The 14,119-nt window shown below is 45.8% G+C and overlaps 1 protein-coding gene across 1 annotated transcript in view; it reads left to right on the top strand.

The window, feature by feature from the left end:
* The first annotated feature begins 3,815 nt into the window (after positions 1-3,815).
* Positions 3,816-14,119, top strand: part of MED4 (mediator complex subunit 4) — a 41,166-nt gene continuing 30,862 nt past the window's right edge. Inside the window, exons 1-2 of the mRNA XM_069758285.1 lie at positions 3,816-3,940; positions 12,319-12,385. Coding sequence (XP_069614386.1) covers positions 3,870-3,940; positions 12,319-12,385 — 138 coding nt within the window. The 5' untranslated portion in view covers positions 3,816-3,869. The remainder of the gene's footprint in view (positions 3,941-12,318; positions 12,386-14,119) is intronic.

Genomic DNA, 14,119 nt, shown 5'->3' with positions numbered 1-14,119 from the left:
CCGGTTTTGCTGTATATATTTCAAGGACTCGTTTCTTTCTTGGACACTGGGTTATCAGTATATTGTTTTGGGTGTTATTTCTGTTGTACAAATACACTATTTGCACTAAGAAAACCCGTCTCTGTCTGTTCATTGCCCTATGCTATCAGAATCCTTGAGTTCCTACAATAATATTACACTGTGTGTGTGCAAGGTATACGGAGCAGAGCAGCGTGTGCAATGTGTATGGAGCGGTGTGTGTACGAGATGTATGGAGAGTAGCCGTATGTGTATGAGGTGTACGCAGCGGAGCCGTGTGTGTGCAAGATATACGGAGCGGAGCAGTGTGTGCAATGTGTATGGAGCGGAGTGGTGTGTGTACGAGGTGTACGGAGTAGTGCCGTGTGTACGAGGTGTGCAGAGCAGAGCCGTGTGTGTATGAGATGTATGGAGTGGAACTGTGTGTACGGAGCGGAGCCGTGTGTGCAAAGTTTACAGAGCGCAGCCGCGTGTGTAGGAGTAGCTATGAGTGGCCATTATACGGTACGAAGTATCATGTAGACTAGACTAGAGGACTAGAAATAGGAAAAACCCAATGTGGCTAAACAAAGAAGTAAGACAGGCAATTAACAGTAAAAAGAAAGCATTTGCACTACTAAAGCAGGATGGCACCATTGAAGCTCTAAAAAACTATAGGGAGAAAAATACTTTATCTAAAAAACTAATTAAAGCTGCCAAAAAGGAAACAGAGAAGCACATTGCTAAGGAGAGTAAAACTAATCCCAAACTGTTCTTCAACTATATCAATAGTAAAAGAATAAAAACTGAAAATGTAGGCCCCTTAAAAAATAGTGAGGAAAGAATGGTTGTAGATGACGAGGAAAAAGCTAACATATTAAACACCTTCTTCTCCACGGTATTCACGGTGGAAAATGAAATGCTAGGTGAAATCCCAAGAAACAATGAAACCCTATATTAAGGGTCACCAATCTAACCCAAGAAGAGGTGCGAAACCGGCTAAATAAGATTAAAATAGATAAATCTCCGGGTCCGGATGGCATACACCCACGAGTACTAAGAGAACTAAGTAATGTAATAGATAAACCATTATTTCTTATATTTAGGGACTCTATAGCGACAGGGTCTGTTCCGCAGGACTGGCGCATAGCAAATGTGGTGCCAATATTCAAAAAGGGCTCTAAAAGTGAACCTGGAAATTATAGGCCAGTAAGTCTAACCTCTATTGTTGGTAAAATATTTGAAGGGTTTCTGAGGGATGTTATTCTGGATTATCTCAATGAGAATAACTGTTTAACTCCATATCAGCATGGGTTTATGAGAAATCGCTCCTGTCAAACCAATCTAATCAGTTTTTATGAAGAGGTAAGCTATAGACTGGACCACGGTGAGTCATTGGACGTGGTATATCTCGATTTTTTCCAAAGCGTTTGATACCGTGCCGCACAAGAGGTTGGTACACAAAATGAGAATGCTTGGTCTGGGGGAAATTGTGTGTAAATGGGTTAGTAACTGGCTTAGTGATAGAAAGCAGAGGGTGGTTATAAATGGTATAGTCTCTAACTGGGTCGCTGTGACCAGTGGGGTACCGCAGGGGTCCGTATTGGGACCTGTTCTCTTCAACATATTCATTAATGATCTGGTAGAAGGTTTACACAGTAAAATATCGATATTTGCAGATGATACAAAACTATGTAAAGCAGTTAATACAAGAGAAGATAGTATTCTGCTACAGATGGATCTGGATAAGTTGGAAACTTGGGCTGAAAGGTGGCAGATGAGGTTTAACAATGATAAATGTAAGGTTATACATATGGGAAGAAGGAATCAATATCACCATTACACACTGAATGGGAAACCACTGGGTAAATCTGACAGGGAGAAGGACTTGGGGATCCTAGTTAATGATAAACTTACCTGGAGCAGCCAGTGCCAGGCAGCAGCTGCCAAGGCAAACAGGATCATGGGGTGCATTAAAAGAGGTCTGGATACACATGATGAGAGCATTATACTGCCTCTGTACAAATCCCTAGTTAGACCGCACATGGAGTACTGTGTCCAGTTTTGGGCACCGGTGCTCAGGAAGGATATAATGGAACTAGAGAGAGTACAAAGGAGGGCAACAAAATTAATAAAGGGGATGGGAGAACTACAATACCCAGATAGATTAGCGAAATTAGGATTATTTAGTCTAGAAAAAAAGACGACTGAGGGGCGATCTAATAACCATGTATAAGTATATAAGGGGACAATACAAATATCTCGCTGAGGATCTGTTTATACCAAGGAAGGTGACGGGCACAAGGGGGCATTCTTTGCGTCTGGAGGAGAGAAGGTTTTTCCACCAACATAGAAGAGGATTCTTTACTGTTAGGGCAGTGAGAATCTGGAATTGCTTGCCTGAGGAGGTGGTGATGGCGAACTCAGTCGAGGGGTTCAAGAGAGGCCTGGATGTCTTCCTGGAGCAGAACAATATTGTATCATACAATTAGGTTCTGTAGAAGGACGTAGATCTGGGGATTTATTATGATGGAATATAGGCTGAACTGGATGGACAAATGTCTTTTTTCGGCCTCACTAACTATGTTACTATGTGTTGCCAATATACAATATGGCGCATCATGTGCAGTCATTATACAGTATGGAGCATCATGTGTGGCTATTATATATTATGGAGCATCATGTGCGGTCATTATACAGTATGGAGCATCATGTGCGGTCATTATACAGTATGGAGCATCATGTGCGGTCATTATACAGTATGTAGCATCATATGCGGTCATTATACAGTATGAAGCATCATGTGCGGCCAATATACAGTATGGAGCATCATGTAGTATATTGCACAACCACGTAGTATATTGCCCAGCTACGTAGTATATAGCCCAGCCAGGTTTGTCACAGGTTAAAAATAAACATATACTCACCTTTCCGAGGGAGCCCTTGTAGTCCACGGCAGCTTCCGGTCCCAGGGTTGGTATGAGAGCAGGACCTGTGATGACGTCGCGGTCACATGACCGGGACGTCATGGCAGGTCTTTGTAGCGAAGGGCCTGTGATGACGTCGCGGTCACATGACCGTGACGTCATGGCAGGTCCTTCTGCCACCGGAACCTGCAACGGAAGATGGCGGCAGGCGCGAGCTGCTACGGTGAGTATAGCAGGTTTTTTTTATTTTTTATTCTTTTTAACATTACATTTTTTACTATTGATGCCGCATAGGCAGCGCCAATAGTAAAAAGTTGGGAACACACACAGGGTTAATAGCGGCAGTAACGGAGTGCGTTACCCGCGGCATAACGCGGTCCATTATCACCGGCATTAACCCTGTGTTAGCGGTGACCGGAGGGGAGTATGCGGGCGACAGGCACTGACTGTGGGGAGTAAAGAGCGGCCATTTTCTCAGGACTGTGCCCGTCGCTGATTGGTCGCGGCAGCCATGACAGGCAGCTGGCGAGACCAATCAGCGAATGAATAACCGTGACAGAAGGTCAGACAGACGGAAGTGACCCGTAGACAATTATATATATATATATAGATATATCCACATCTGGTGATTGGGGACAGGGACAACATGGGCCTGTGTGATTTCAAATGCCAGGCCCAGTCCGTACCTGCTTGAGACAAATCTGTTCCCTTTCTATAAATACATCCATACCCACAAAGGAAAATAACAGTGGCTGACTAGATGTAAATGGCCGACTGTGCACCACAGAATCATTCATCTTTCCATGAAAGTTACAGTTACAGCCGAGCTACCACCAGGTGGCGCTGTTGTAAAACGCCAGATTCCTTCTCTTCAATAGTCGCCTCTTTTCCCGACTCGTGTGGTGAGCTGCTTGCCGCAGTGCATACTGGGAGCCCAGAGCAGTAATGGCGGCCACAGAGAAGAGCACGAAAGAGAAGTTAGTGAGTGTGCTGGATGACTTGGAGGTGCTGTGCAGGTGAGGTCCGCGGCGCCGGCACGTAGCCCTGTGTCCCGCTAGCTGCACCTGTGGAAGGCTGAGCATAGGTCCCTGCACACACGGCTGCTGGTTTCCTTGTGGCCACTACATGATGTACGGAGCTGTGGTGCTCTGTGCGTTGTTACATCTGGCTAATTGCTGGGGGTGACAAGCTTCTGCCCCCCACAGGGCAAACATTGCAGAAGTGAACCATCCATTTAGTTCCTCCTTTTATGGGTGGTTTCTAGTGACGAGCGAGTGTACTTGTTGCTCGGGTTTTCTCGAGCACACTCTGGTGACCTCCAAGTATTTTTTGAGTGCTCGGAGATAATACTAATCTTTATTTTTATATAGCGCTAACATATTCCGCAGCGCTTTACAGTTTGCACACATTATCATCACTGTCCCCGTTTGGGCTCACAATCTAAATTCCCTAGCAGTATGTCTTTGGAATGTGGGAGGAACCCGGAGGAAACATACAAACTGCATGTCCTTGGTGGGATTTGAACCCAGGACTCCAGCACTGCAAGGCTGCTGTGCTAACCACTGAGCCACCGTGCTGCCCATATAGAGATAGAGTTTTCATCGCCTCAGTTGCATGATTTGCATCTGTTAGCCAGCATAAGTACATGTGAGGATTCCCTAGCAACCAGGCAACCCCCACATGTACTCAGCCTGGCTAATAGATGTAAGGCTAGGTTCACACTTGCGTTGTGCAGTCCGTTCAACAAATCCGTTAAACGGACTGCACTAACGCAAGTGCCAACTTTGGCACTGCGCTAGCGCAGCTGGAGCATCTGCTAGCTCCATCTGCGCTAGCAGTGCGCTACTAGTGACGGACCCGGAAACGCTGCAGCCCGCGTGTCAGGTCCGTCACTCAATGACGGCACATCGCTAGCACACGCCCATTGTGGGCGTGCGCTAGCGATGCGTTCGCCATTGCAAGTAATGGCGGCGTTAACGGACTACGTTACACCGCGTTATGCCGCGGTGTAACGTAGTCTGTTAAACGGGTTCACGCAACGCAGTGTGAACCCAGCCTAAGTCATTCAGCTGCGGCGCTGAAAACTAAATCTCCGAGCACTAACAAATACTCGGAGGTCACCTGAGCATGCTCAGGAAAACCCAAGCAGCGAGTATACTCGCTCATCACTAGTGGTTAAAGGGAATCTGTCACCCTCAAAATCGTATATGAGATAAGCCCCTGATGTATCCTGAAAGATAAGAAAAAGAGGTTATATTATACTCACCCAGGGGGGTCCTGCTGCAGTCTGGTCCGATGGGTGTCACGGTCCGGGGCTCTTCTTACGATTACGTCCTCTTCTTGTCTTCACGCTGCGGCTCTGGCGTACTTTGTCTGCTCTGTTGAGGGCAGAGCAAAGTACTGCAGTGCGCAGGCGCCGGGAAAGGTCAGAGAGGCCCGGCGCCTGCGCACTGCAATACTTTGCTCTGCCCTCAACAGGGCAGACAAAGTATGCCTGCGCCGGAGCCGCAGCGTGAAGACAAGAGGACATCATCGTAAGAGCAGCCCCGTACCGCGACGCCCATCGGACCGGAACTGCAGCAGGACCGCCCCTGGGTGAGTATATTCTAACCTCTTTTTCTCATCTTTCAGGTTACATCGGGGGCTTATCTACAGCATTACAGAATGCTGTAGATAAGCCCCTGATGCCGGTGGGCTTACCTCATATACAATTTTGGGGGTGACGGGTTCCCTTTAATGGTCATCAGTGCCTTTGCTCTACTTCTGGGACCCCTATTGATCACTAGAATCAGGGTATCGGGGGCCCCATTCATTCTTATTATGACCAGTGAAGAAGAGTTTGAGTAGATCTGCAGTCGATCTTGCACTCTGCTGCTCCATATATACTGTGCAAATAGGGTGTACATCCATCTGTGAGAATAGGTTTGAGGTGAAATTGTCCAGTTAAAGGAGTATTTGACCTTATATGTGCTTTTTTACTAGCTAAAAGCTCATAAAATATGAAGACGTGAAAATTGTAGGTTATTTTCCATCTGGCCGCTGTATTTAATTTCAAGAGGTGTTACTGTCAATGCAGGAACCATGGTATACTCATAGAATGGTAGAGTTGGAAGGGACCTCCTGGGTCATTTGGTCCAACCCCCTGCTCAATGCAGGATTCACTAAATCATCCCAGACAGATGTCTGTCCAGCCTCTGAAGACTTCCATTGAAGGAGAACTCACCACCTCTCGTGGCAGCCTGTCCTCATTGATGATCACCATGTCAAGTTTTTTTTTTAATATCTAATCTTTGTCTCCTCCCATCAGTTTCATCCCATTGCTTCCCGTGTTTCCTTGTGCAAATGAGAATAAGGATGATCCTTCTACAATGTGACAGCTGTTGTGGATTCTGTTTTTGGGCTCCCTCTGGTGGTTACAGATGGTACTGGGTGACTTGTGTTCTCTGCGGTCTCTGGTGTCCACCTGTTCTATCAGGATATGGGAGTTTCCTATTTAACCTGGCTTTCCTCGTCATTTCCTCGCCGGCTATCAATGTAATCAGTGTGTCTTGTTACCTCTGCTTCTCGCTTCTGTATTCTTCAGGACAAGCTAAGTTTTTGATTTTCCTGTTCCACGTTTTGCTTAATTTTTGTCTTAGTCTAGCTTGCAGATATGTGATTCCTTTTTGCTGGTTGCTCTAGTGGGCTGATATTACTCCTCATGTTCCATGAGTTGGAACAGGAGTTCAAGTAATTTCAGGATGGTTTTTTGTAGGGTTTTTCGCTGACCGCGCAGTTCACTTTTGTATCCTCTGCTATCTAGCTTTAGTGGGCCTCATTTTGCTGAATCTGTTTTCATAACTACGTATGTGCTTTCCTCTCATTTCACCGTCATTACATGTGGGGGGCTGCTATTTCTGTGGGGTGTTTCTCTGGAGGCAAGAGAGGTCTGTGTTTCTTCTAATAGGGAAAGTTAGTTCTTCGGCTGGCGCGAGACGTCTAGGAATCATCGTAGGCACGTTCCCCGGCTACAGCTAGTTGTGTGTTGAGGTTCAGGATCGCGGTCAGCTCAGTTTCCATCACCCTAGAGCTTGCTTTGTTTTTTGTGCTTGTCCTTTTGTGATCCCCTGCCATTGGGATCATGACAGTATAGCCGGCCAAAAAGTGGTAATCGTATTGGCTGAAGTAGGAGGAAAAGTAGACTGAGGAAGTTTCCCCCCCCCAGAGTTTGCTGCATAGCCTTAATTGCAGCCTGGCTGCGTCTTACCTCCTCTTAAACCTTGAATGGCTCTGACTTCAGCTGTTTATCATGGACGTCCAGAGTTTGGCTTCCAGCCTGAATAATCTTGCTGCTAAGGTTCAAAATATACAAGATTTTGTTGTACATGCTCCTATGTCTGAACCTAGAATTCCTATCCCAGAGTTTTTTTCTGGAGATAGATCTAGTTTTCTGAATTTTAGGAACAATTGCAAGTTGTTTCTTTCTTTGAAATCTCGCTCTTCTGGGGACCCTGCTCAGCAAGTCAAGATTGTTATATCTTTCCTGCGGGGTGACCCTCAGAATTGGGCATTTGCATTGGCACCATGGGATCCTGCGTTGCTCAATGTGGATGCGTTTTTTCTGGCATTGGGTTTGCTCTATGAGGAACCTAACCTAGAGATTCAGGCTGAAAAAGCTTTATTGGCTCTCTCTCAGGGGCAAGATGAAGCAGAAATATATTGTCAGAAATTTCGGAAATGGTCGGTGCTTACTCAGTGGAATGAGTGCGCCCTGGCTGCAAGATTCAGAGATGGCCTTTCTGAGGCCATTAAAGATGTCATGGTGGGGTTCCCTGCGCCTACAGGTCTGAATGAGTCTATGACTATGGCTATTCAGATTGATCGGCGTTTACGGGAGCGCAAACCTGTGCACCATTTGGCGGTGTCTTCTGAACAGGCACCTGAGACAATGCAATGTGATAGAATTCAGTCTAGAAGTGAACGGCAAAAGTATAGGCGGAAAAATGGGTTGTGTTTTTATTGTGGTGATTCAGCTCATGTTATATCAGCATGCTCTAAACGCACAAAAAAGGTTGATAAGTCTGTTGCCATTAGTACTTTACAGTCTAAGTTAATTCTGTCTGTGACTCTGATTTGTTCATTATCAGCCATTTCCGTCGATGCCTATGTGGATTCAGGCGCTGCCCTGAGTCTTATGGATTGGTCATTTGCCAACCGCTGTGGGTTTAGTCTGGAGCCTCTGGAAGTCCCTATTTCTTTGAAAGGAATTGACTCTACACCTTTGGCTTTGAATAAACCTCAGTACTGGACACAAGTGACCATGCGTATGACTCCCGTTCATCAGGAGGTGATTCGCTTCCTGGTACTGTATAATTTACATGATGTCTTAGTGCTTGGTCTGCCATGGTTACAAACTCATAACCCAGTCTTGGACTGGAAAACGATGTCTGTGTTAAGCTGGGGATGTCAGGGGGTTCATGATGATGCACCTCCAATTTCTATCGCTTCATCTACTCCTTCTGAGGTTCCGGTATTTTTGTCTGATTATCGGGATGTTTTTGAGGAGCCTAAGCTCAATTCGCTTCCTCCTCACAGGGATTGCGATTGTGCTATAGATTTGATTCCTGGCAGTAAATTTCCTAAAGGTCGTTTGTTCAATCTGTCAGTGCCAGAGCATACTGCTATGCGGGATTATGTTAAGGAGTCCTTGGAAAAGGGACATATCCGTCCATCTTCGTCCCCTTTGGGAGCAGGTTTTTTTTTTTGTGGCCAAAAAAGATGGTTCCTTGAGGCCTTGTATAGATTACCGTCTTTTGAATAAGATTACTGTAAAATATCAGTATCCTTTGCCATTGTTGACTGATTTGTTCGCTCGCATTAAGGGGGCTAAATGGTTCACTAAGATTGATCTTCGGGGTGCGTATAATCTTGTGCGGATAAAGCAGGGTGATGAGTGGAAAACCGCATTTAATACGCCTGAGGGCCATTTTGAGTATTTGGTGATGCCTTTTGGACTTTCTAATGCTCCTTCTGTCTTCCAGTCCTTTATGCACGATATTTTCCGTGAATATCTGGATAAATTTATGATTGTGTATTTGGATGATGTTTTGTTTTTTTTCGGATGACTGGGAGTCCCATGTTCAGCAGGTCAAGAAGGTGTTTCAGGTCCTGCGGGCCAATTCTTTGTTTGTAAAAGGTTCAAAGTGTCTCTTTGGAGTCCAGAAGATTTCTTTTTTGGGGTATATTTTTTCCCCTTCTACTATTGAGATGGATCCCGTCAAGGTTCAGGCTATGTGTGACTGGGCGCAGCCTACATCTCTTAAGAGTCTACAGAAGTTCTTGGGCTTTGCTAATTTTTATCGTCGTTTCATAACTAATTTTTCTAGTGTTGTTAAGCCTTTGACGGATTTGACTAAGAAGGGTGCTGATGTTGCTGATTGGTCTCCTGCAGCTGTGGAGGCCTTTCAGGAACTTAATCGCCGGTTTTCTTCTGCTCCTGTGTTGCGTCAGCCAGATGTTTCGCTTCCTTTTCAGGTTGAGGTTGATGCTTCCGAGATTGGAGCGGGGGCGGTTTTGTCACAGAGAAGCTCCGATTGCTCAGTGATGAAGCCATGTGCGTTCTTTTCTAGAAAGTTTAAGCCCACTGAGCGGAATTATGATGTTGGTAATCGGGAGCTTTTGGCCATGAAGTGGGCATTTGAGGAGTGGCGTCATTGGCTTGAGGGTGCTAGACATCGTGTGGTGGTCTTGACTGATCACAAAAATCTGATTTACCTTGAGTCTGCCAAGCGTCTGAATCCTAGACAGGCTCGTTGGTCACTGTTTTTCTCCCGTTTCGATTTTGTGGTTTCATACCTGCCAGGTTCAAAGAATGTGAAGGCGGATGCTCTTTCTAGGAGTTTTGTGCCTGACTCCCCTGGAAATTCTGAGCCCACTGGTATCCTTAGGGATGGGGTGATTTTGTCGGCTGTCTCCCCAGACTTGCGACGTGCTTTGCAGGAGTTTCAGGCGGATAAACCTGATCGTTGTCCGCCTGAAAGACTGTTTGTTCCGGATAATTGGACCAGTAGAGTCATCTCCGAGGTCCATTCTTCTGCGTTGGCAGGTCATCCTGGAATATTTGGTACTAGAGACTTGGTGGCCAGGTCTTTTTGGTGGCCTTCCTTGTCGAGGGATGTGCGTTCTTTTGTGCAGTCTTGTGAAGTTTGCGCTCGGGCTAAGCCTTGCTGTTCTCGGGCCAGTGGATTGTTGTCACCTTTGTCTATCCCGAAGAGGCCTTGGACGCACATTTCCATGGACTTTATTTCGGATCTCCCTGTCTCTCAAAAAATGTCCGTCATCTGGGTTGTGTGTGACCGCTTTTCTAAGATGGTTCATCTGGTACCCTTGCCTAAGTTACCTTCCTCCTCTGAGTTGGTCCCTCTGTTTTTTTAGAACGTGGTTCGTTTGCATGGGATTCCGGAGAACATTGTTTCTGACAGGGGATCCCAGTTTGTGTCTAGATTTTGGCGGACGTTCTGTGCTAAGATGGGCATTGATTTGTCCTTTTCGTCTGCATTCCATCCTCAGACGAATGGCCAGACGGAACGAACTAATCAGACCTTGGAAACTTATTTAAGGTGTTTTGTTTCTGCTGATCAAGATGACTGGGTTACCTTTTTGCCGCTTGCCGAATTTGCCCTTAATAATCGGGCTAGTTCTGCTACCTTGGTTTCTCCTTTCTTTTGTAATTCGGGGTTTCATCCTCGTTTTTCCTCTGGTCAGGTGGAGCCTTCTGATTGTCCTGGAGTGGACATGGTGGTGGATAGGTTGCATCAGATTTGGAGTCATGTGGTGGACAATTTGAAGTTGTCCCAGGAGAGGGCTCAGCAGTTTGCTAATCGCCGTCGCCGCGTGGGTCCTCGACTTCGTGTTGGGGACTTGGTGTGGTTGTCTTCTCGTTTTGTTCCTATGAAGGTCTCTTCTCCTAAGTTCAAGCCTCGGTTCATCGGTCCCTATAGGATCTTGGAAATTCTTAACCCTGTGTCGTTTCGTTTGGATCTCCCGGCATCGTTTGCTATTCATAATGTGTTCCATCGGTTGTTGTTGCGGAAGTATGAGTTACCTGTTGTTCCTTCGCTTGAGCCTCCTGCTCCGGTGTTGGTGGAGGGAGAATTGGAGTATGTTGTGGAGAAGATCTTGGATTCTCGTGTTTCCAGACGGAAACTCCAATATTTGGTTAAGTGGAAGGGTTATGGTCAGGAGGATAATTCTTGGGTGGTTGCCTCTGATGTTCATGCTGCTGATTTGGTCCGTGCATTTCATAGGGCTCATCCTGGTCGCCCTGGTGGTTCTCGTGAGGGTTCGGTGACCCCTCCTCAAGGGGGGGGGTACTGTTGTGGATTCTGTTTTTGGGCTCCCTCTGGTGGTTACAGATGGTACTGGGTGACTTGTGTTCTCTGCGGTCTCTGGTGTCCACCTGTTCTATCAGGATATGGGAGTTTCCTATTTAACCTGGCTTTCTTGTCATTTCCTCGCCGGCTATCAATGTAATCAGTGTGTCTTGTTACCTCTGCTTCCCGCTTCTGTATTCTTCAGGACAAGCTAAGTTTTTGATTTTCCTGTTCCACGTTTTGCTTAATTTTTGTCTTAGTCCAGCTTGCAGATATGTGATTCCTTTTTGCTGGTTGCTGATATTACTCCTCATGTTCCATGAGTTGGAACAGGAGTTCAAGTAATTTCAGGATGGTTTTTTGTAGGGTTTTTCGCTGACCGCGCAGTTCACTTTTGTATCCTCTGCTATCTAGCTTTAGCGGGCCTCATTTTGCTGAATCTGTTTTCATAACTACGTATGTGCTTTCCTCTCATTTCACTGTCATTACATGTGGGGGGCTGCTATTTCTGTGGGGTGTTTCTCTGGAGGCAAGAGAGGTCTGTGTTTCTTCTAATAGGGAAAGTTAGTTCTTCGGCTGGCGCGAGACGTCTAGGAATCATCGTAGGCACGTTCCCCGGCTACAGCTAGTTGTGTGTTGAGGTTCAGGATCGCGGTCAGCTCAGTTTCCATCACCCTAGAGCTTGTTTTGTTTTTTGTGCTTGTCCTTTTGTGATTCCCCTGCCATTGGGATCATGACAGACAGCCCTTCAGATATTTGTAGACAGCTATTAAGTCTCCTCTGTCTTCTTTTTTGCAAGATAAACATTCCCAGATCCTTTAACTGTTCCTCGTAGGACATGGTTTGCAGACCGCTCGCCGTCCTGGTAGCTCTTCTCTGAACTTGCTCCAGTTTTTCAATTTCTTTTTAAAATGTGGAGCCTAGTGATGTCCACTGTTTCTGTCTGTGCCTGTTCTATAGCACCGTGCCCATAGCTTGTGTGGACACAGACATCATTACATGATCTATTTTATATTGTAACTAATTTCTGTAATGTCTTTCAGAGAGCTGATAGAGGTATTGGCGCTTTCAAGGAGTCAGAAACTAAGTCAAGCTGGAGAAGAAAATCAGGTAAAAGTAGTCTGAAATCATTCTAACAAAACCGCAGGAGGAATCCTGCTCTTACTGACCCTGCTGCTTACAACTGGTAAAAAAAGAAATGATTCTAACCCTAAGTGGGCACTTAGGTGCCAGGAGCGTTTCCATTATGTACCCCTTATTTACAAAGAACACACTTCTGGACTCTGTTATTTGTAATCTTTTTTTAATTAAGTGCAGACTTCGCTTTCCCATGTAGCAAGCCACCACAGAAGATATTAACTGCTGTATAGTTTTTCTTTTTCATTGGATTCCTATGATGGATGGATGCATAGGCAACCAACCAGACTGTGGCCCTGGTAGCCTTATTCCTCCTGGGCACACAACCCCTACAGTGCCCGCAAATGCTGTGTTCACGCAGCCTAAAATGACTAATGTAGATAACATTATATTTGCCAATATTCTATGGAGCATCTTGTAAGACTTGCACAACTATGTGGATTTAAAGGGCATGTCTTACAAAGTCAAACCCCTATCTAAATATGAGTGTGTACATGACGTGGTCAACTCCTGTTTTCTCAACCCGAGGATTAGTTGTTATAGTTGCTAAAGAAATGGAGCATTATACGTAGGTTATTACACTGAATATCTCTCGGGGTAATGCATGATTGTACGTGGTTGACATTGATAAGAAAAATGGGAAATTGTTAAAGGGGTTTTCTGGTTTTAGAAAATCCCTGTCCCCTCGCTGCAGTTTGTTGAAAAAAAAAAAAACTTTACTCATTCAGCCTGGGTCTAGTGCAGAGTTTCTGCCATTGCTCTGTGTCTGTTATTTCCTGCAGCATCGTCGGTGTGTCATCAGTGCTGCAGACAATGACACCAGGAGCAGAGGCGAAGACTCAACACTGGGCCAAGAGAGGGCGAGTAAAGTACATGTTAAACAAAGAGCCAAACTCGCCCTTCCCGAATCCACTGTTGAGTCTTTGCATCTGCTCCGGGTGTTTTATTGCTGTATTGCATTTCTGATTGTATATAATTGTCAGCACCCGTCTGGCTGTCTCTAGCACACAAGAGATGGTAATAATCGAGGCTGACCCCGATATGGTTATCAGGATTGGAAAAGTCTGTGACTCTGTCTGTTCACATTGTAGTCCTTGAGTTACCTTAAGTTAAAATAAATTTGTTTGAAAATCTGAATTTATGTAAGGAGACTTCCTTCCAGAGGGTCAGAAAATCCCCTTAAAAGAAAGTCTTGTGGATGGAGGGTAGATTCTCCTGCTAGCTCTTAGGGTACCGTCACACTATACCATTTCGATCGCTACGACGGTACGATTCGTGACGTTCCAGCGATATCGTTACAATATCGCTGTGTCTGACACGCAGCAGCGATCAGGGATCCTGCTGAGAATCGTACGTCGTAGCAGATCGTATGGAACTTTCTTTCATCGCTGGATCTCCCGCTGTCATCGCTAGATCTGTGTGTGTGACACCGATCTAGCGATGCGATCCAGCGATGCGTTCGCTTGTAACCAGGGTAAACATCGGGTAACTAAGCGCAGGACCGCGCTTAGTAACCCGATGTTTACCCTGGTTACAAGCGTAAAACTAGAAAAAAACAAACAGCACATACTTACATTCTGGTGTCCGTCAGGTCCCTTGCCGTCTGCTTCCCGCACTGTGACTGCCGGCCGCAAAGTGAAAGCAGAGCACAGCGGCTGTGCTTTCACTTTCACTTTACGGCCGGCAGTCAGTGAGTGTGGGAAGCAG

This window comes from Ranitomeya imitator, chromosome 3 (assembly GCF_032444005.1).
Source record: "Ranitomeya imitator isolate aRanImi1 chromosome 3, aRanImi1.pri, whole genome shotgun sequence".
NCBI lineage: Eukaryota > Metazoa > Chordata > Amphibia > Anura > Dendrobatidae > Ranitomeya > Ranitomeya imitator.
Note: the sequence above shows the minus strand (reverse complement) of the source record. Positions and strands in the feature narration are given on the sequence as shown.